The sequence below is a fragment of the Lactuca saligna genome, chromosome 8 (genome assembly GCF_052625555.1).
Source record: "Lactuca saligna cultivar CGN05327 chromosome 8, ASM5262555v1, whole genome shotgun sequence".
In the NCBI taxonomy this organism is placed as follows: domain Eukaryota; kingdom Viridiplantae; phylum Streptophyta; class Magnoliopsida; order Asterales; family Asteraceae; genus Lactuca; species Lactuca saligna.
The window spans coordinates 124,285,990-124,310,060 of NC_136424.1; the positions used below are offsets into that span (position 1 = coordinate 124,285,990).

Here is a 24,071-nt window from a genome sequence, read left to right on the forward strand (position 1 = left end):
TCGTGATAATGGGTGGTGGAGGCAAGTGATGAGGGTGTTGGGTCGGTGGGTTGTGATGGTTAGTGGTGAGGTTGGTGGTGGCGGTGTTGGTGGTGATGGTGGTGGTGATGGCGAGTGGAGGTTGGTGGTTGGTGGCACGTGGCGGTGATATTGGTGAGTAGTGATGGGGTGGTGGTGAATGGTGGGTGGTGGTGGTTGGCGGGTGGTGGGTAGTGGCGGTGGGTGGTGTTAGTTGGGTGGTGAGTGATGGTTGTTAGTAACTATTTTTTTGATTTATATGTATTATTTTATAATTTTATTAAAAAAAATTTTGTAGTTTAAATTTGTTCTTAAATATTCTCATAATAAAAAATGTTCTCAATTGAATTCTCATATATATATATATATATATATATATATATATATATATATATATATATATATATATATATATATATATATATATATATATATATATATATATATATATATTACATGTTTTTAACCTTCAAGTATGTTCCTATTTGAAGAAAAACATCCACCTAGAAAAACCAATTATATAGGTAGGTGTCTTTAGGGTAGCACGTCTAGCTATCCACCAAATAAATAAGGAATACTAGAAACCTTTTCCCCCTTTGTCTACAACTTCATTAACAGCTGTCAAATTATAAAGTTCATATCTTTAGTCCTATGCACGTAGATTTCTCCTGAAACGAGAACCCCCTCCCCACAAGTTTTTATTTTTATTTATTTATTTATTTTGGTGGCAATCACACTCTGCAAAATGCAGCATCGCATCAAGTATAATAGCAAAAATATTCTTATTTCATCTACAACATAAGTGATCAAAATAATGTTGCTGAAAACTGAAACAGCCTTAGACATTTAATCACATAAGAACCAAGTATATGTTATAAATATGATTCTGATCACTTATTTTCGGTTTAAAATAAAACCAAACCGAAGTACCGAACTCTAAAATTTCGTTTTTTTTTTTTTTTTTTTTCAAAAACGACAGTCCGAATGGCTCCTTAGATGCACTGAAAGGGGACTTATTATATGTAGGAAAACTGTTTCCACAAGTACAATTCGTCATTTAAGATGCTATAAATTTCATTTTCAAAGTTGAAAGAAAAAATTAATTATTAAGGCCTCTAATGAATGTCAAATACAAGACAAGGTCAAGAAATTTGAAATGTCTTGTAAAAACAAATAATGGGGCAAGAGTCAACATGGCAAGAATATGCTAAACAAAGGCTATATATAAGATGTCGAAAATAATGAAAAGAGCATCCTCAGTGCAAACTACTCACAAAAGAAAACAAATTAAGAAGAATACCTTCTGAATCTGTTAAGATGAGAAGCTTCCATGGTTTGGTTGCAGTTGCATTTATCTCAGTAATCGCATTCCAATCATGTGTTGTCCATGGAAACTTTTACAGGGATGTGTACTTCAACTGGGGTGCCAAGCATTCATACATTTATGGCAATGGTGATAATCTTAATCTGCTTCTTGATAAATCTGCAGGTATAGATTCTAGCTTTTATTTGATTTTCAAAAGTCAAACATGGATCATAACTTTGAGGCAGCATCATGTTAACAATGAGTAATGATTTACAGGATCTGGTATTCAATCATACAACTCATTCCTTTTTGGAAGCATTGAAATGCTAATTAAGTTGGTTCCAGGGAACTCGGCTGGAACTGTCACTGCATATTATGTAAGCATTCAAATAACCAGAAATAGCAACTCTACTATGTATATATATATACAATGGAGTCTCATCTCTCCTTAATTAAGGGCTCTTTTGACCACAAAATTTTCAAGTTCACCTATCTAACATGGTAAAAATCTGGAGTGTATCATCTCAGGAGTTCAATATACGTGATAGAGTCCAACATTAGCTAGACATATATAATTGTCTCATTTGAGCCTCACATTTCTTCTTAAGCGCTGTTATAAAGAAAAAAAAAACTGAACTCCACATATCTCACATTTTTGTTGTTTAAATCCTTCTCATGCGGAAAACTGATAGCTAACACTTTTATGTGAAATCATTGAATTAGCTTTCCTCTACTGGTAACTATCATGATGAGATCGACTTTGAGTTCTTAGGAAACTCATCAGGACAACCTTACACCATGCACACAAACATCTTTACTCAAGGAAAAGGAAATAGAGAGCAGCAGTTTAAGCTATGGTTTGACCCAACTGCTGATTTCCACAATTACACCATTCATTGGAACCCAACCGCAGTTGTGTAAGTTTAACACATTTTCTACTCAAAGAACAATATAAATGCTTAGTTTAAAGATTAACAATTACTAAAAGGTTAGATCATGGGAATGAATGCAGGTGGTTTGTTGATAGTATACCAATTAGGGTTTTCAGGAACTATAAAAGTGAAGGAATTGGGTTCCCAAACCAACAAGGGATGCAGGTGTATTCGAGTTTGTGGAATGCTGATAACTGGGCAACGAGAGGTGGACTAGTGAAAATTGACTGGAGTTGTGCACCTTTCATGGCTGGTTTGAAGAAATTCAATGCAAGAGCTTGTAAATGGGAGGGGCCTCTGAGCATTATCAAGTGTGCAGTACCTACTCCATTTAACTGGTGGACATCACGTGTTTACAAGCAATTGAATTGGGATCAGTTGGGGAAGATGAAGTGGGTTCAAGATAATTACATGATCTATAACTACTGCACAGATTACAAAAGGTTTGGTGGAAAGATGGCCCCTGAATGCTACAAGCCACAATACTAATCAAAACATGATACACTTCCATAGTGACACCATAATTCATTTTCCAACGAGGTCAAAACTGGGTTTTTTTCCTTTCGTACTTGTTTTATTACTTTTGTTTTTCATTCTAATGTATCTATTCTGAAAACTTGTCAAAGAGAGCCATTTTCTATCGGTAATTGCCCAAGGAATTCCGACAGTCTGATTTTTCTAATAATGATTTTTTATTTGATTTTTCTGATTTGCGACAGATTATGAATGGAATGTGTTCATGACGGATTGCCAACGGAATTTTTGTTTAATTTAGCGACGTAAACATCAGTAGTCTGTTGGTAAAATGTCAATTTAATAGATAAATAAAAGCTAAAAAGAGTCAAAAAGAAATCCATTTTTTTCTGCCAAGAATGCAGAAAAATATAATACAGTAAACAAGAATTGTTGTTTTACAATTTCAACTAAAAATATAATAAGTTTAAACCTCAAAATGTCTAAGACATATTTCGTAGTTCGTACACATAATCAAACATAAGCCTTAAAGTTTATTCATTTGTGCTTGAACTTCATTCCTTTGAGAGTGCATTTCCGGGTGGGTTTACCAAATTATCTCATAAGTTTATTCATGTGTGCTTCCTAGTTTTCAACATAAAATTTTCATTTACAGAATATAATATAATATCAAAATGTGTTTCCAAAAGTAATGTAAAGACCTTTTTTGTTCAATAATTGTAAAACATAGCTTTTCAAAACAAAGTGCTATCATAAAATCAGCGGAAGCATCATTAGTAAAACATCAACAATCTGCGTGCGGTCAAGTTGGGTCATTCCTTTCGACAGCAGACAAACAATGGCTCACTAGACTCATATAGGCCCACATCATTTCTTCGTTCCACCATCAACTCCTCATACAAACATATGAATGAATCATATAACAAACAACCAATCATACAAAGACTATACCGGTCTACTTATATAACCCTACCCTAACAATCTTTATATCCTTTCATTGCAATACAAAGTATAGTGATATAACTCACCTGAGACAAAAGTTGAGGAATCACAGCTACACGTGCACACTCGCACGAAATCAATCTCACAGACCTCCTATATCATCATTACGCATAACTTAGTGACCCAAACAAACAAAGGGTCAATCCTTTATACAAACCCTAAATTTATCCAAATTTTGACCAAAAGTCAATGATCTCACGCTACAAGTGGCGTAGCTTCAACCTACACAAGGCGTAGCACTACATGACAAAAACAGACATGTGGACACCCACCCTACGCATAGTATATAGCTTCAACCTATGTGTAGCGCAGAGTAACCATATTCAAAATCTCATTAAGTCCTTAATCTATTAAACCAAAGGCTCAAAGTTCCAAATCTCAATCATTTTAGTATCTTAATGGATAAAGTCTTCAAATTTATCCAGATCAATGGTACATAAAATCCCAATCTAAAACCCTAACTTAAAAGTGTCCCAAAATGATCAAGATCTTGAGCATGACTCAAATGGAGTCCATTTACATGCCCTTTTTTATTCTTAAATGAACAGAAAACAACTCATCTCCATTCTAAGGTTCTAGAGTTGCTCAAACTCCACGAACATCAAGTATAAAGGACCAAAAGTGACCAAAAACCCAACAAAAGTCTAGACCTATGCATGGATTTAAATAAATCAGAGAATATTATAAATTTAAAAGGTCTAGAATAGGGATGAGTAGTTTGTCCCAAATCCCGATCTCGTAACGCTACCGTACCAGAACCGGTACCGAACCGTATCGAATTTGAAAATATGGGATGATACTCGGTACTCTAAATATATGAAATTCGGGATTCGGTACCACCGGTACCGATACTAGTACCGAAAACCGATATCATTCCCGATACTAGTACCGGTGATGGTAAATCAGTTCGGTACTCGGGATTGACTTTTGATAAAATTCGGTTTTCAGGAAATCGGGAACGGTACGGGTTGGTACCAGTTTCATCCACGCTCATCCCTAGTCTAGAAGCACAAATAAAGGTTGGATATTTAGTGAATCAAACTTGTAAGCATCACGAAGGTTATTATTCTTCTTTAAGACAAATATGGGGTTTTAATACTCAAAATTCATGAACACAAGGGAGGGAGGCTAGAGTATCATTTTTCGAGGGTGGAGGCTAAGAATGACACTAAACCCTAGAAGTTAAGATCATTAAATAGGGCCCAACTCCCAAATTTGGGATTTCATGAAAACAATAGCTACACGTGGCGTAGCTATACCTACACATAACGTAGACCTACACGTTGTGTAGATTAATCTACACATAACATAGACCCAAAATTGAATCTCCACATTTACCACAAGGAATAAATCAGGAAACAGGTGTTATATCTTTTGTTTCACATTTTCTCGTTTTTTCGTTATGCTCCCCTTCACCCTAGTTACCTAATTTGCAGTTTTCTCCAGATTCCCTAAAGTGGTCATATTGTGTACGGAGGGGTTAAGTTCATTTTGGTATGAATCGGTATTACCGTATAGTATGGTTCAGTGTACCTAATTAAAACATATATTCAAAAACATTTAGTCTTCATAATTTATAAACCAATTTCCAAAGTACAAATAAATTAAGTTTAACTTTAAAATTGTGAACAATACCATTTTATTCTAAAAATATGAAATAACACAGCGCAGGAACAAACATTACACGAACATTATAAAGTACTAAAATAGTGACATTTTTTTCTAATTTACCACCTACATTTCCCCTTTCCCGTTGTCAACGCTTCGTTATATGGATTCTCCTAAACCATTTCCTCTAATTGAGCAGTTGAACCTTGTATATATGCACTTTCTGGGTTCATGGACCATTTCTTGTAGATGTTAGATTTATAAGAATCAACTAAACATGATTGATGTCTAATGTTGGAATGAATAAAGACAAGTTTATCTTCTCTCTTGCCATTTAAACGATTCCAATTGACACTATAGATATAAGAGTATGTACTCTAATTTATCTCTGCTGAAAAGCTACTAGTCGGTTGGGAGAGTACTTTTTGCTACTTTCCCCAATTCAAGAGTCTTCGATCCATATGTAGCCCACCAATCATTTTTCTCCATTGTCACATCATTGGCTTGCGTTGTGTTTGTAGAATACATTCATTTCTTCATATGAAATGTGGCAAATTGTTCTCATAAAATGCTTTCTTCTTCTTCTTCTTTATTTTCCGCAATCCTATGAAACGCTTCCATAACACTGACTACAATCTATTTGTGTTGGTTAGGAGATTTTCTTTCCATGTCACTGTGTTGCAACTTCTCTACATAGTGTTTATCATAAAATTTAGGACTTAAAGCAAACTCCAAACAATAAAGTGGAATTGTAATTTTTTCCCATTGAGCCACAACAATATTTTCAACTTGAGTATTTGTTTTCCCACATAACACCTTTGATTCAACCTAACATGTTTTCCATTATTTCATAGATTTCTCCCATTTTGGGATCTTCACCACCACAAAACTTAATTCGCAAAAATATGGATTTTGTAATAGCCAAAATATTCTCACATCTTCCCAATACTCATCATCGTTAATCACATCCGTGACTTTTACCCCCAACTATTTAAGTGTTTCTTCCACACTTTTGACCCATTCCTACTAAGAGTTGAGGATGATAGTCGAGGAAAGTGCATCCCTACAATCCAATAACCTTCTCCAAAATATATATAATGTAATGCAAAATTTTTCTTCACAACCTTCAATAACTATAATTTTGAGTTTTCTCTAAAAATGCTAAGACATGGGTGTGGGTAAGAAAATACTTTCCAATTGCCTTGCCTTTCTTATATTTTGATGTTAGACAATAAAACCCAATAGCCAAATCTTTAAAATCATATTTAAAGTGTGCACACAACGAGACCAAAAAAATTTGTTTGTATAACTTCTCGATTTCCCTCCCGACCACTTTACAATATGTCGTGTTGCCCGTTACAACTCGCAACATAATGCTTGGTCCAATGCTCTCAATGGATTCAAGAAGAAATTGAGGAATCACGACCCTGTTTTGTTTTTTCCACCCCTTATAAAGTCTTCTGAGTACATAAACATTTTGCAGCTCAAATTAAACGCATGAATATTGACGAGTGAACTATGTTTAACATTAGACCACCTATCCAAGACCATTGAGACTCATTGTGTGTACCATGTTTCTTTTAACCGGTGTGAACTCCTTCTAAACATCTCTAACATATTCATCAACTAATACTTTTGTCGTTTTTTCACACAATTGGGGTTTGTTTCCATGTGATGCATTCTTAACAGAGTTAATAAATTTCCTAGAAATTGCATGTTGCGTAACACATTGAAAGGAATTTCATTAGCACACAATCCTCGAATGATTTTCAAGTCCACTGCGTTTTTTCTAATATGCCAAAATATTCTTCAATGCATTTCCCAGAAGATGCATATTTAGAGATTACCGAATTCTTCAAACACTTTGACACACCAAAAATTTCTACTTCTTTTATCTTCTTCAAAATCCTTTCATGCTACTTTTGATCTCTTACCATGGCTAAACATCTTCTAACTTTGGTTTTTTTTTTCTCACATCAGCTCCAAAAAAAGGTACACGAATGTGACATCCCCAAAATCTCGGCCAGAAAAGACTGATTTTCATTTATGCTTTTAAAATAATTTCAAAGTAAATCCTTTTGATTTGAAAGAGTTGAGGAATTTGTTTCCAAAAACAAAACGTGATAAAATAATATTTACAAAAGCATTTCATAAAAGAAATGTATTTTCATTATATAATCAAAACTCGGGATGTCATGTTCCGATACAGACCATAAAGCATAAACGATAACATTACAAGTCATTTAACAAATATATACATATACAAACTTGTAAACAAAACAACTTGATGATTCATCTATCTTATGCCCTTGCGCCACTTCCTGTAATACAAATAAAATGAGTAGGTCAGGCTTGGGAACCTGGTGAGCATATACGGTTTTCAACCCACAATAAATAATTATATTTAATTCCACCAACCAAAAACAATCTAATTACCCATTCCCGTTATTCTCACTTTACGTCCCTAAAATAACTAACACAAGGGACCTAGTCTAAGAATATTTCATTGGGGCGACAACACATGTAATCGGGGGTTTCCCGGCAATATATGTCAAATAAGGCAACCATGAGGGGGATGGAGTATAGCGAATGAACACCCAAGTTCATTAACACCTACAGGTGGCGAACCTGCTAGCGTTCCACAGAACTATCTAGAAAAGTTTGTGGTCGTCATCTAAACTCCGCTAGATGACTGAATCAAAAACAAAATCAAGGCCTCTCATCTGTTTATCACACAACTATCTACCCATGTTCTACCCGACATATTAGTAGATAAAAATATATATATTTTTATACATAGTTTAAAACCTGTATAGCATTCTCATTCAATACATATTCCAAACAACAGATGAGACACATACACATAACACGTATTTCATAGAGAATAAATCATATGTATGAGATAGAAGAAAGTGAATATTCATTCACACATATAACAACAAAATATACACATAACACGTATTTCGTATAAAATACTTCATAATTATGTGTTAGAAGAAAGTAACTACACACTCACTTGATCAGAAGATGATCGGACAGCACTACGACTTGTAGAAGTAGTATTCTTCAGCAGATCTGGAAGATCTTCACAAAAACCAGGCTCCTCGCGGGCAGAGCTTCGGCTCGGGAATTGCACTTCTCGGGGCTTGCTTCAGGGATCGGGATTAATACCGGGGCTTCGGGATACTTCTGGCACGCAACACGATGCAAAATGGGAGAGAGAGAGAGAGAGAGAGAGAGAAGAGAAAAAGAGCAAACTCTCGGCTGCCTTCGCAAGCCTTTAATAGGAGACTGAGGCCTCGCATTACGTTGGGCGTAATGCCCTTACGCGGGGCGTACTCCTCCAAAGTCGTCACTGCTTGCGCCATCGGAGCTTCGACGTCATCGCTTACAAACCCGGAGCACTCGAGTGGTACGCTGGGCGTACAACACTACGTTGGGCGTAGTGTTGATCGAACGGTGACTCCTCCCCCCTTTGGATATTATCCGAAATATATATATATATATATATATATATATATATATATATATATATATATATATATATATATATATATATATATATATATATATATATATATATTAATTATTTAATAAACTTCAAAAACTCATATCTTCATCATACGAACTTTGTTTTCGACGTTCTTTATATCCACGCGTATGTGAGACTACGCTCTACAACTTTTGTTTAGACTCCGTCAGCTAATTTTGACTTTTATTTTTGTTATTTGTTTTTACTAGGTCGGGATAGGAAAACTCCGTTATAAATTCATAACTTCTTCATCTGACGTCCGTTTTTGTCTGTCTTTTCACCAATGCGCTACTATCAACGAGATCTTCGATTCTCGTTTAGATTGTTTCAACCAACAATCACTCGATCTTGAATCGAATATTTGGGCTGCATACTGCTAAGTCGAAATTTAGAAAAATCATAACTTCCTCATACGAAGTCAGATTTGGGCGTTCTTTTCATGCACGCTCTCGGTTTAATGAATTCTATGACTTTCGTTTAGATCACTAAGGCTAAATATCGCTCTAATGTAAATTTCACTTTTTACGTCATTCAGCGTTGCCGGTTCTGTTGCGAAACTTCAACAGGTCATAACTTCTTCGTTATAACTCGGATTTCGGCATTCTTTATATCTTCGGAATCCTTGTTTCAACCACTACATCTTTATGTGAAGATATCGGGCTTATCTCGCTTCAAATTTGACGTTTATTTTATTGTTAGTTCATTAAATTATAATAATTAAGAAAATAAACACATAATCCACATAATTCACATAATACTCAAATATTTCATCATTAATACTCCAAAAAGAGTTAAAAGGGTTAACCTAGACTATTACATCAATGATAATGCCTAGTCTAGAAATGCGGGCATTACAATGACATCTGGTATAAGATCTCATAAACATCCCTTTACAGTGATTGCAAATACAATGTTTAGAACCCCATGAATTTTTGTTGTTTCTTGCACCAAGGAATGTTATTTCATCTAAGAGCGGCTTAGTTTCATATTTCTCTTCGGTTGGTTTTTCTTCTTGACTTTCGCTTGTTGTTAATGTTTGTTTTATATCATCATCAACATCAATGTAGCCTTGTGTCTCACTAATTACAGTCTCAATGTCATCTCCTGTCGGAGCATTACGATTTTTACAAAAGGATATCTAATGAACTGAAGAAAAATAACACAAGTGCAAAATAGAAATTGATGAACTAATGATGAAAATGGTTATGGTGTGGTATGTATTTTTGTACATGGTCATAGCTTTATTATGAAATTGGAATTTGGAAAACTAGTACACAATCCATTGTCAACCTTTGCCAAGAGTCACAAACGACTTTTTCCAAGAGAAAGAAAAGAATTGTGTGAATGAAACTAGGTAAGATGGTATATATTCATATTAATTAATTAATTTTTAAAAGAATGACAATTTACGGTCTAGGATTTTGATTGGTTGATTCTTTCGTTGAGCTACATTATTGTTGCAATGAGATGCCACATAACGAGAGCGGGTGTGCTAGGGCTCATAACATCGTTGTGGAGATGCCAAGAGTCACAAACGATTTTTCCAAGAGAAAGAAAAGAATTGTGTGAATGAAACTAGGTAAGATGGTATATATTCATATTAATTAATTAATTTTTAAAAGAATGACAATTTACGGTCTAGGATTTTGATTGGTTGATTCTTTCGTTGAGCTACATTATTGTTGCAATGAGATGCCACATAACGAGAGCGGGTGTGCTAGGGCTCATAACATCGTTGTGGAGATGCCATGTCGGCTCCTCGATGACGTTATTGACCCACACCGTATGGCCTTAACCGGGAAAATCGGTATGTAATCATACTTGACATCCAACATAACATCGATTGGAGCAACATTTGTACATGTGTTTGCCTGATGTTCGCGTGAATTTTTTTTTAAAATTCCAATATTATAATTATAACTATTATTAATGTTATGATTATAATAAAAGGGTAATAGGCTTTGCTTGTGAAGTTGATAGGGAAATTGTGATTAAGATGGAAACAATCATCCCCTTTGGATGCAAAAGGCCAACACAAATATAGACGGATGCAAAAGGCCAACACAAATATAGACACGGTAAACACGATGAAGGCTATTTGCATCGAGGTTTGGAGGGACAATTTTGTTCGTTGGTTCCCCATCATCTTCACAAACAAACCTTAATTTCATTTGTTCACATTATTATTATTATTATTATTATTATTATTATTATTATTATTATTATTATTATTATTATTATCAAATTAGAGTATTACCGGCGACAGGTGTCGTCGCTAAAAGTGGGGCTTGTCGCCGCTAATAGTATTGGCGGCGACGTGTCGTCGCTAAAACATTGGCGCTGATGTTTTGTCGCTATTAATCAAATTGTCACCGCTAATACTTGTTTGTCGTCGCTAAAGACATGCCGCCGCTAATAAGCTCATGTCGCCGCTAAAGACCAGTTGCCAATAATAACCTATTGTCGCCACTAAAGGCGTCGCCGGTATTAGTGTTTTTCTTATATATATATGTATATATATATATATATATATATATATATATATATATATATATATATATATATATATATATATATATATATATATAGGGTAAAGTGAATATACCTAACAACCTTATATAAGCTTAGGTACCTAACCACATTATATTACATTGTTTTGCATTATATTTCCATTGCAATCGTCTAAGGTTCTTAAAGTTCAACCATTAACTTGATTTACTTTCAAGATTTTCAGATATTCACCATTATATTCTTCCTACACCATTTGATTTGTAACGGTAGTATATGAAGCCCCACCAGGGGGTCTCCGATAGAAAGACGTCATTTGAAGGATGATAATGGTGAAAGTCCAAAGATTTTAGAAGCAATCAAGTTATGAGGTTGAATTTTAAGAACTTTGGGTGATTACAATGCAAATATGATATAAAATTACGTAGTATGATGTGGTTAGGTACTTAAGCTTATATAAGGTTGTTAGGTATATTCACTTTACCCATATATATATATATATATATATATATATATATATATATATATATATATATATATATATATGTATATGTATATATATTTCACATTAAAATTGAAAAAAAAAAAAAAAGAACCTGATATGATATTAATTAATCTAATCCTACATCATTCCATTCCAAAATATTAATACAATATCTGTTTAAAATACTCGTCCGATTTAACATATAACAAAATATCGAAAATACTAGTCTGAAATACTTGCACAAATAAAACATAAAAAAATCTTATAACTATCTACTTGTCATCATCGCTCTCATCGTTTCCTCCGATTTCATTTCGTTGTGGCAACGAACGAAACCAATCTTCAAGTGCAGCACTACATATCGGATCTTTTAACATTGTTTGAAACATTTCCAACTACAAATAAAACAACGTAGTCTTATAAGTTAAACTAACATCATAACATTCTATATACAAAATATACATTCCACATATTGCATATAAAACATTATAGCATTGTACTATAACTAACAATTACCAACCTACAAAATACCATTACAGCATTGTACTTTTATAAACTAACAATTATCAAGCTATAAAATACCAATATATCAAACTATAACCAAACTAACAATTACCAATATATAAACTATTATCAAACTAACAATTACCAAATTTTGAAACTATTACTAAACCAACAATTACCAACATTTTAAACAATTACCAAAATTAAATAGTCTTGTCACATGTGATTGTGGTGGTGGTTGTGTTAGGGGTTGTTTATGATCGTACATCGACACAACCGTAGAAGGTTTACGCCCGATGCCTCTAATATGGCCACGTCGAACACCCAATATTTTTCAAAACAATTTTGTATATCCTTTGGTGTTAGACCGCTGGCTTTAGAAGAAGCTTGAGTTTGTTGACTGATCTCAAAGAGTAAAGCATTCTGTATTTTCAAAAAAATAATAAATATAATAAAAATTAGATTACTAACTAACCCATAACGATATAAGCACTTATATGAAAATACAAATTAACCACTAACATATTGTTGCTCGACTGCAGGACTACTAAACACCCCTTGGCGATGAATATTGGCCTTACGAAATGCTTCGATTCGAGCGATGTCCTATTTAACATTAAAAATTAGATTATTTATAATTTAAATAAACAATTATATATATCATAGCTTACTATTTTGAAACATGCATTGCTATACGAGTACGATCCCCCTCTGTTTACAACTTGTTGTTGTGCACGGACTCCTTTGTTTCACGCCGAATTCTTTAGAAATTTAGGAGTTTGAAAATGCTCGATTGCTTGCGCCTAATTTTCACGTAACATACCATTTGGGGGGGGGGGGGGGGGGGGGTTGGCTAATGCCCTTGGGATATTTGTAAGCCCCCTGACATTCTCAAAATAAGTATGTGCTTTATTTTTCCGGCCTCTATAAATTCTTTGCAAGGTCGCATCCATGTTCTGCAACAACTAAGCATGCTCGGGATCTAAGTTAACATTATCTAAATCAAACTTATTCTACAAATACAAAAAAGTTAGTTAGTTAAATACCAATTAGAACTAAATTTAAAATATTATCCAAGTTACCTTTAAATGAACCATTGTGGCATTCCTTAAAGCGGGGGAAACATTGTCCCAACCAGATACATTCAAAGGGATGTTCATCCATATATACTTCCCAATCTCATGGGTAAACCAATTACCATGGTTCCCGACACGGGAATATGTCAGCTCCCTATCGAAATCCAAATCTACAGGATTTCCCTTGTTTGCCCGTATTATCTTTGATAGTTGAATGTTTTTTGCTAGGCCTCTTCTTTTCTTAGGGAGCTCAGCTGAAAAATATAATTAAAAATATTAGTCACGATAGCTTATAATAAATGGATAGAAATATCTAAAAAATATCATAATAAGACTTACCATTCTGTTCGTGTTGACCACGACCAAAGCCTCCGGGAGGTGGTGGATCACCGGCTCCATCACCACCATGTCCTAAGCCCATAAAATCCGTTATCACGTAAAAGAGGATCGTCCAACTAAACCCCATATATAGTCTGAAAAATTACAATATGAATAGAATTTACACATATTACATGTATAAAAATAATACACTTTTAATTATAACATTGTAGTTTCCAAATTGCATACAAATACATACACAATATAACATCATACTTTTTTTTTTTTCCATTATTACATCCTACTTTTTGTTCAATTTTTTCCATGTACTAATTCATTAGACAAATATAACCTTTATAAAAAATATCCTTTAAGTGACTAACAAAATGGTAAGAAATTAATAATTTCTAAAAAAATTAATTAATCTAAGTCTTACTTAATCTAAAATAAATCAATATTATAAAAAAAATATAAATAACTTTATGAGATTTTACATTAAAACTTTGGATTCAATTGAAATGATTTTTCTATAATAGGGTAAACTTTGAAGATTTTAATTGAAGTTTCTTTGTTTACGACTAGATTTTTAATTATTTTTTAGAGCAAGGGACCAAAGCCGTAAAAATCAGAAATTGGGCACTGGTCATATATATTTTGTAATGGAGTTTGGTTTAATCAGGAGGCTTGATACCTCGTGTATCCTCAACGCCGTTCATCCCAAATGAGAAGCAAGAAAAAAAATACAAATTAATGGCCTTGTGTTTATCATCTACCAACAAATCAAGAGATTAAAAGGGAATGGATGGAGGGGACTTAGGAAGAAGGAAGCAGCAGCACAAGTGCTATAAACAATACAAAATACATACAATCCAACAAATTGCACAAACACTTTTAATCTCAAAATTACTAACAATTTATCATATAACATAGCAACAAAACAGAAAAATAATAGAAAATTGGAGAAATTAGACTTTGAATGTGGGAAATTTCGGTATTAAGCTCAAGGGTTGCTGATTTTGGAGGTTTTGGGGGAAGCTATGGAGGTCTTGTGGCAGCAGGAGGAGCTAGCACCGGTAATTTACCTTCGTCCTCCATTTAGTAGAAGTGATCAAACTGAGAAGCAGCAACAGAAACGAGAGAAGGAAAGGATACAAGAGGAAAAAATATCACAGAAAAGGAAACTGGAAAGGGTAATCTGTAATGGGCATTAGTGGCGACAAGCAATAGCGGCGACAGAAGGATATTAGCAGCGACATCTTTGGAGGGAAAAGTTAGCGCGTTTTCGCTTTCCTCTACAACCGTTGGATTGAAATCAAATCGGACGGATAAGGGTAATTTGACGCGGATTGCCGATTTTGAGCATTAGCGGCGACGCGTAGCAATAGCGGCAATGTGTAACGCGTCAATTACATGTCGCCGCTATTGCTCCGCGTCGCTACTAAAAGTGTCGCCGGTAATACCAACATTTCTTGTAGTGTTTATTAAATGTTAACAAAATTTACGTAGACGAGGACATAATATTTACAAATTTTGTCTCCTTGTATGACACATATGATTACATATATGGTACCCCATTGAAATCAACTCCAATAACATGATATAAATAATGGAATAGTTTGTTTTTCTATTTAATATATTTAAAAGATAACCAAGACCACTAAGCTTTTGGTCTAGCGTTATTGTTAAATGTCTTCTCTGCAGGAATGGTTGCGGCATAGATGGAATCTAAGAATAAAGATCAAATTACTGAAATCGTTCTTATCGTTTGATTAAAATTATACGTTTGGTTACTAATATTTTTTCTCACTTGGATCATCTCTGTGGTTTGATTTTGTTGTGTTCTTCGTCCATTACATACATAAAGATAGAGACCAAACATGTAATTTTAACCAAATCATAGGGACAGAAAATGCAACAAAATCAAACCATATGGATGGTCCGAGTGCAAAAAAAAAAAATTAGGGACCAAACGTACAATTTAACCAAACTATAAGAACCATTTCAGTAATTTACTCAAGAATAAATTAGATAGGTACTACTAAATAAACATCCCAAACATATCATAAACACCCTAATAAAATATTTAACAGTACTTTTTTATATTGAACAATGTGTTTTTTCTTGAAATCTCTATACACCTAACCAAATAAAGTCTATCCCGTATACAGAAAAATAAAACGTTTTTTTAGCTAATCCTTAACTTTTTGTTTTTCTTAACATCAGTATATATTCTGTAACGTTGTTTTATTTGTCATAAGGTATAATTTATCAATGATAAAAAAAATGTATTTGCCCTAAGGTGTAATTTATCTTGTTTTTATTATAATCAAGTAATATTTAGGCATACGTTTTTATGTAATAAGAATAACAAAGTTATATTATATACCTATAAATAATAATAATAATAATAATAATAATAATAATAATAATAATAATAATAATAATAATAAGCATTAAACAACAATAAATGATAAATATATTAAGTATATTTATTCTGAAAATTCAAGTAATATTATTAAACAAAATAAATAATAATAATTAATATAATTTTTTATTTATTGTAATAAAAATAAAATAAATATCTTCATATAATATTAAAATTGAGGGATATAACTAGACTTTATGATGGATATAAATAGATTATTCATTATTTAATTACTTGGATGATTGTTTTTCTAGTAAAGGCTGTGTTTATAGGAATTTGGGGCGCACTCCTAATTAGAATGTATGTGAGGTGCTGTTCTAAAGAAACTCGCTTAAAGAATAAATTGACATATATTTCATTTATGACATTGACCCTAAATAAAACCATAGCATAGTTGTTTTTTTAAGGCATAAGATAGTTATTAATTACTGTTCTAAAACAACATATCAACAATTCTTTCTCTTAATAAAAAGTGGGAAGTCGTTTCCTCCCATTTTGGTCTATTATCTGATTTTATTAGCCCAACTTTTTTCCCTTTCATCCGCTGTTTACAAGTTCATTCACAGCTGGCTAATAAAGGTATTGTTCTTAATCCTATGCACGTACTTTTCTCCTCAAACTTGAGCTCCCTCCCTCTCGTTTTTTTCTTTTTCTTTTTCTTTTCCATTTTCTTTTTGTGGTATAACAGATTTAATCAAGTAACAGATATGAAATACAAAAATCTAATATGATCCTTACCAAGTCATATAAACAAAATTATACATCAAATAAACAGAGATCATTGACTGTTTGAATTAGATATATGTGTGTTGATACTGTTTGAAGTTTAAGACTATGGGGGCAAATATCAGATTCGCATTTCAGTAACTTTGTTCATGTAAAAAAACGATTAATCTAAAAGGTAGAATTTATTTATATCCTTGTAGACATATCAGCTGTATGATTTGTAGAATCTCATTTAATAATGATAGTGCTTCTAAAATCAGCAATCATGTACAATCCTTGGGGAATATTAAATGAAAGACAACGTCAAAAAAATATAAAATATCTTTACAGAAATAGTAATGGGGAGAGGGTCATCATGCCAGAGAATATACGTATACTAGACAAAGGCTTTATAAGATATCAAGAAGCAATTATTAAAAAGAGCATTGTCTGTGCAAACTACCTATAAAATTAGAAAATCATAATACATGATCACATATATTCTTCTTAGTTGAGATGAGAAGCTTCCAGGCTTTGGTTGCAGTTGCATTTATCTCACTAACTGCTTTCCAACCATGCCTTGTCCATGGAAACTCTTACAACGACATGTCCTTCAACTGGGGTGCCAAGCATTCATACAATTTTAGCAATGGTGATCTTAATCTGGTTCTGGATCATGTTTCAGGTACATATCATTCATCTTCACTTTCATGTTTATGTTTTTTTTATTCTGGAAACACTCAGATGCAAATCCATTAGACTCTTAAAAAGTCAAACCCAAATGCTAATTTTCTCCTGCGAGTAGCATAGATTATACAATGATTACTGATCTAACTCCAATTACAGGATCTGGTGTTCAATCACACAACACATTCCTTTATGGAAGCATTGAGATGCTAATCAAGTTAGTTCCAGGAAACTCTGCGGGAACTGTGACAGCATTTTATGTATGTGCGATAACAAAAAAGATACAAGGGATGCAATAGTGATGAATGCAAGAAATACCAACATCCTTTTATTTATTTGTCTTATAGAATCCAACTTCATTTCTTCCTATACAACATTGCACTTTGAAAAATCATCCAAATTATAGCAATATCAACTAGATACAAATCAATTTTCATTGCTTTAGTTGGTAGATTTTCCAAAGTAATAAGAAAAAAAAAAATCGAAACTACAAAGTTATAATTGGATATAGTACTACATTTGTCAAAGTACAATTCGTTAATAAGAATAAAAAATTGAAAGTACAATATTGTTATTAGAGAGAGAAAAGTAGGATGTTATAATAAACAAATAAATAATACTACATTGCTATTTTCTTGTATTTAGCCTTAAGTAGTTGTAATCAATGTTTAAAACCCTACCTACAACACACACATACACATACTTAACATGCTCACTCTTTTATGTGGAATCATTGCAGCTTTCCTCTACTGGAAACTATCATGATGAGATCGACTTTGAGTTCTTAGGAAACTCATCAGGACAACCTTACACCATGCACACAAACATCTTTACTCAAGGAAAAGCAAATAGGGAGCAGGAGTTCACCTTTTGGTTTGATCCAACTGCCGATTTCCACAACTATACCATTCACTGGAACCCTAACGCAGTAGTGTAAGTTTATTAAAATAAGGACATAATTAATTAACTAAGTTTTTGCAATAAATGCTTAGTTTACAGACTAGAAGTTACTAAAAGGTTAGATCATGACAATAAATGCAGGTGGTATGTTGATAGTATACCCATTAGGGTTTTCAGAAACTACAGAAGCGAAGGAATTGGGTTCCCAGACCAACAAGGAATGAAGGTCTATTCTAGTTTGTGGAATGGAGATAACTGGGCAACAAGAGGTGGGCTGGTCAAAATCGACTGGACCTGTGCACCTTTCATGGCATCTTTCCGAAATTTCAGTGCAAGAGCTTGCATGTGGAAAGGACCCCTTAGCATTATCCAGTGTACCTACCCTACCCCAGCTAACTGGTGGACCTCCAATGTCTACAAGCAACTGAGTTCGGATCAGCAGGTCAATCTCAAATGGGTTAGAGATAACTATATGGTGTATAACTACTGCACAGATCACTGGCGTTTTAATGGGAAGATGGCGCCTGAATGTTATAAACCACAATACTAAGAGAAACAAGATATTCTTTCACAATTACACCACAATTCATTTTCCAGTCTTAGCTTAAAATTAACTTGGTTTTCCTTTTTAAAGTTTGGTATTAAGCTGTCTGCCTTTTGCATTCCATTATAGATGTATATATAGAAGAAGTATGAAGAATCGATCTGAAATCGAAATGGGATTGAACCCTACCAAATATAAAAAGATAAATACAAAAGATTTAAATCCTACCTAGTCTAATAAGAATGTGAAGTACATGAAAGAACATAAATGAGAGCAACTTTTTCTCGAACAAAATGGATATCTATCTTAATATGTTTTTTTTCGGTTTGGTGTTGAACAAATTTATTGGTGAGATAAACAATTGACACATTGCCTCGATAAATGAGAGTGGCCAAACATATGGTCAGTGCAGTTCAAGAAGTAGATAGCAGCACTAACAAGTTTCTACAAAAACGTTAGCAAAACCTCAATATTCCACCTCAAACCCGCAAGTGGGAGTAGTAAGTTCTCCTTCGGTGGATAATGAGACTAATTTGTCTCCCAAAAACACACAATACATGTTGGTAATTTTAGTGTTACCAGCATATTTTAGTATAGTTATAATTACTGTCGAGACTGGCTACGTTCAGTTTACTATTCGAGACTGAAGGTATGGAGTGCACACATGAAGTGTTAAATGTGGAATCGGGTATATATGGGTCCAGGGGCAACGCCCCACGGTATAGGGTTCCAAGGGGCAGCGTACCTGGCGGGGTCTACGGGTAGCGTCCCTTACGGGGTCCAAGGAGCATAGCCCATTACGGTGGTTTCGCTTTTCTGTAACAAGAAAGGGTATGAACATAGATTTTCAGCCAAAATCTAATGATGACATCATGATGATGTAGGCAGTAGTTATGTTCAATAACTACCCTCTTTTAGCGCTAATTTGGTGTAACCAACATTTAACCACTTTTCTTCCTTGTATAAATGCAAGGTGAATGTTCCAGGAAAATGGTTGCTAATTTCTATACACGAAATTGATCAATAGCAATTATATATCTCTTTAGAACACAATTCACCACAAGGTATTTTGTGTTTTATGATTTTGGATTAGACATGTCATCCAAACCAAATTTCTTTAATTATCCTACTTCTGAAATCGTGTAACCCTAGGCAGAAAATAATATAATCATGATCAAAGTAATGTACAAGTGTTATTTGTTATTCCGAAAACATTATTTCTAAAAAAAAAAAAAAACCCTGAGGTGGATTATCTAGTATAAGTAGTATCAGTACATGTTCCCCAATCGACATACATAAAGAAAATGAGGTAATTGGGGCAGCTGGAATGCAAAAAATGATGGCTCGTTCATAATTTCCTCTCTAAAACATCTCATTAACAACAACTATTTACATTAGATGAAAATCAAAACATTTTGGAATGCAGAAAATGGCAAATCTTTTTATTGATTACCTTAACTACAAAATAACCCGTAAATTAGGAATGTAGAAAGGGACGGCTCTTTCACGGTTTCCTCTCTACAACATCTCATTGACAACAACTATTTGGATTAGATGAAAATCAAAACCATTTGGAACCCATTAGAGTGCATGGATGAAGTTTGTTGTTAGTATACTTGGTGGGGCGGGGGAGAAATATATCATCGGCATATTACAAGAGAAACACACTTTTGTTTCCATTTCCTATAAATAAATAAAGAGTTGTCACTTTTGATACATTGAAAACCAGCTTTGAGGAAATTATTTGAAAATTTTTGGTATCGAGCCTGCGAAGCTTGTTTTAAACTATATAGTGATTTGCATAATTTGCATATGTAGTTGGAATAAGACGGGTGAAAGATGCAAGAGGGTTGCATTCTCAAAATCAAATTCATGAATTTCTAATTTGCAACCCATGACAATGCTCAAGATGGTATGAATGATGGAAATTACATTGTCTAAATAGTAGAAGTTTATGTACCCGGAATAAAAATTGATCTTATAGTTGTAGAATCACTTTAAGGATATTCTAGCATTATTAGCAAGGAAGTTTGGATTGAAATCGTTGTTTTAGATGAGCTTGAAGATTTCGTTAAAAAAACTGAAAAAAAAAATCATAAAATACATAGAATTTGACATTATATTGTTAGTACATGCTTGTTTACCTAGTTTCATCATTATATTCATGTTTATGAATAATGAAAACTTATGAAAGGTGGTTTATGAATTATTGGATTCATGTTTCTGAAAAATGAAAACTTATGAAAGGTGGTTTATGAATTATTGAATTCATATTTCTGAAAAATGAAAACTTATGAAAGTGGTTTATGAATTATGTTATGGTGGTGTTAGAAAAAGTAAGTATATATATATATATATATATATATATATATATATATATATATATATATATATATATATATATATATATATATATATATATATATATATCAGTGATGTAAATATCGGCCTAGACGGCCGATTAATCGGCACCTAGGGGCTTGGCAGTCCTCGACTAATGACGATTATAGCTAATTGGCCTCTCTAATCAGATGTGGTCAAAAACGGTCAAAGTCTGGGATTATCGAAGCTAGGCGGGGTCTTGGCACTGTAATCGGTTGACCAGGTCTTCTGTTCCTAAACGGGTTTAATCATCTTTTTAGAATTTGTTTAAGCATTTTTCTAGAATATGTTTAAGCATTTTCTAGAAATTATTTCAGGTTACTCTTCGTCTTCTGTTCCTCGTCTACCAATTTCTAGAATCTGTTTTAGCATTTTTTTTAATCTAATATGTTTTCATTTCAAGTTTCCAGATCGAATATGTTTAACCTATTGTGTTATATACCAATTATTAATCGATTGAACCTTTGGGAATGTGCAGGAGGTGAACCACACTCCAAATTGCAGCTTGATTTTCCTAGGTTCTTAAAACCGATGCTTATATCCAATGTTTCGAGTGGATTTTGGCTGGTAATTTCAAAAGAGATTATTATACACATTATAGCTATATTCACGAGGTTGATATGTTTGTTTGATAACTAGCATGCCAAGTGTTTGTGTTAATGCTTAAGAGAACTTTCAGTGATTTTAGTTGTTTAGGGTACGACAGTGGTGGAGTTGCTGAGGCTGTGATGGTGCTTAAACAAATGCAAACAGAAAGGTTGTCAATGGTGGTGTTTGGTGGATAGAGCAAAAAACGGATGGAGCAGATGCTGGTATTTTTCTATTCTTATTAGGGGTAGAAAGGAGGTGGTGGTTTAAGGTTGTTCCAGCTCTCAATTTGGTGGCCTGAATGAACTCGTTATGAAAACATGATTTTGAAGAATTGATGAAGAACATTCAAGAACAAATGAAGAACATTTGTAATTCTTGGCTGATATGGTTGTTTAATCCAAATCATCAATGACCTAATATATTTGTTAACTTGTTTACTTGTATTATTAGGATTAATGTTATATTTATTAAACTTTTAATAATTAATGGTCCCTGATTAATCTCCGTCTAGCCGATTAATCCCTTGACCCCAGTCCACCGCCGAGTTTACGTCGAGCGTTTTCTGCAACATTGATATATATATATATATATATATATATATATATATATATATATATATATATATATATATATATATATATATATATATATAAGGTTTGAAATACATTTTTGAATACTTGTACAAGGTCAGTTAAATACAGGTATTTATTGAAAATCTTTTTTCTTAAACCACAAAGATATATAAAAAATAATTAACAATAAAATTCAATATTTATATGGTTTTATGGTTTATAATATGTATACAATATGTTAAAAGTAAACACTCTTTTGATAATCATTCAATGCACTAGATGTTTATCATTGATCTACCTCTTATAGAAGAAATTATTACCTTAAAAAATATACTAAGAACCTTAACACATAAGATGCAAAGTATTTTATGAAGATTGATGCTCGTATCTGTGAACACACATGGGTATTTATACTCGATTTAAGGGGATCAACATGGGGAATAGTATAATCCAAACCATACATTTATGTTTATAAGACCTTTAGGATTAGTAAAAGCGATTTTTGTATTTTTTTTTTTCAAAAAAGTATGTCTACTACCGTTGAATCAATCAACTATTTTGCATGTTTCTTACTATTCATCCTTTTTTTTCTACAACATATCATACAAAGGATATGACGCATTAAGTGCTCAATCATACAAAGTGTTACCTTGAATCTAGGTCAGGTTCTTGGGTTACAAGAGGTAGATCCAATGTTGTCTTCTTATCATTTGGTGGTTCTACTTCTTTAAATCAGCAAGAATCGTGTTCTATAAATTGTCAATGCATAGTATCTATTCAATTCTTGACATACAAGGAATTGTCTTAGATCCTATAGACGAATTTTATATGGAAAATGAAACATACACCCTATGATGTGTCTAGGGTTTACTCTTTTAGTCACTTAATATTTTAAGTGGCTTTTTAAGGGAACAAATCTACTTTTGTCGGGTCCAATATGTCCTTTTTAAGAAAATGAAGGGATAACCCGGTTACCCCTTGTGCCAGTTCATTTATTTTTATATTTTAATAAATTAAAAAAATTAAAAGGTCTCATAACATCTCTCTCTCTCTCTCTCTCTCTCTCTCTCTCTCTCTTTCCCTATAACACACACATACACACACCTGCAAGTTCCTTCCATAGTCTTTTCCCTCCCTTTTTTATTCATCGATACGACATGCCCCAACTCAACTGATCGATCCAGGTTGTGGTGTTTCCCGTCTTTCTGTCATCTTCGACTGAAAATTAGCTCCCTTCCCTATCTGATTCGTCTTCTCGGTGACCCATTGTTAAGCGTGTCAAACCCAACAAATAAAGGGGTAAAATAACTCCTTAAACACTACTACTTTGTACTAGAAATGTAATACAAGGTAAGTAGGGTCGATCCACAGAGACACGGAACAAATGTTTATACCTTTTTACGGAAGGTACAATAATGGTCACATAAATGGGGGGTTGGTATGCAATGATTTAAACAAAAGAATAAAGCAATAAGTAAATGATCAATTAAATGAAACAAATTT

At 33.4% G+C, this 24,071-nt stretch overlaps 2 protein-coding genes across 2 annotated transcripts; both read left to right on the forward strand.

Moving 5' to 3' along the window:
* Positions 1 to 1,283: 1,283 nt before the first annotated feature.
* LOC145009162 (putative xyloglucan endotransglucosylase/hydrolase protein 26) lies at positions 1,284 to 2,974 on the forward strand. Its single transcript, XM_078967834.1, has 4 exons — positions 1,284 to 1,507; positions 1,601 to 1,701; positions 2,048 to 2,241; positions 2,337 to 2,974. Exons 1-4 carry the CDS (start codon positions 1,336 to 1,338, stop codon positions 2,743 to 2,745), a joined length of 876 nt encoding a protein of 291 aa, XP_078823960.1. The 5' UTR covers positions 1,284 to 1,335; the 3' UTR covers positions 2,746 to 2,974.
* Positions 2,975 to 17,333: 14,359 nt separating this feature from the next.
* LOC145009163 (putative xyloglucan endotransglucosylase/hydrolase protein 26) lies at positions 17,334 to 19,056 on the forward strand. Its single transcript, XM_078967835.1, has 4 exons — positions 17,334 to 17,577; positions 17,739 to 17,839; positions 18,319 to 18,512; positions 18,621 to 19,056. Exons 1-4 carry the CDS (start codon positions 17,409 to 17,411, stop codon positions 19,027 to 19,029), a joined length of 873 nt encoding a protein of 290 aa, XP_078823961.1. The 5' UTR covers positions 17,334 to 17,408; the 3' UTR covers positions 19,030 to 19,056.
* Positions 19,057 to 24,071: the final 5,015 nt, after the last annotated feature.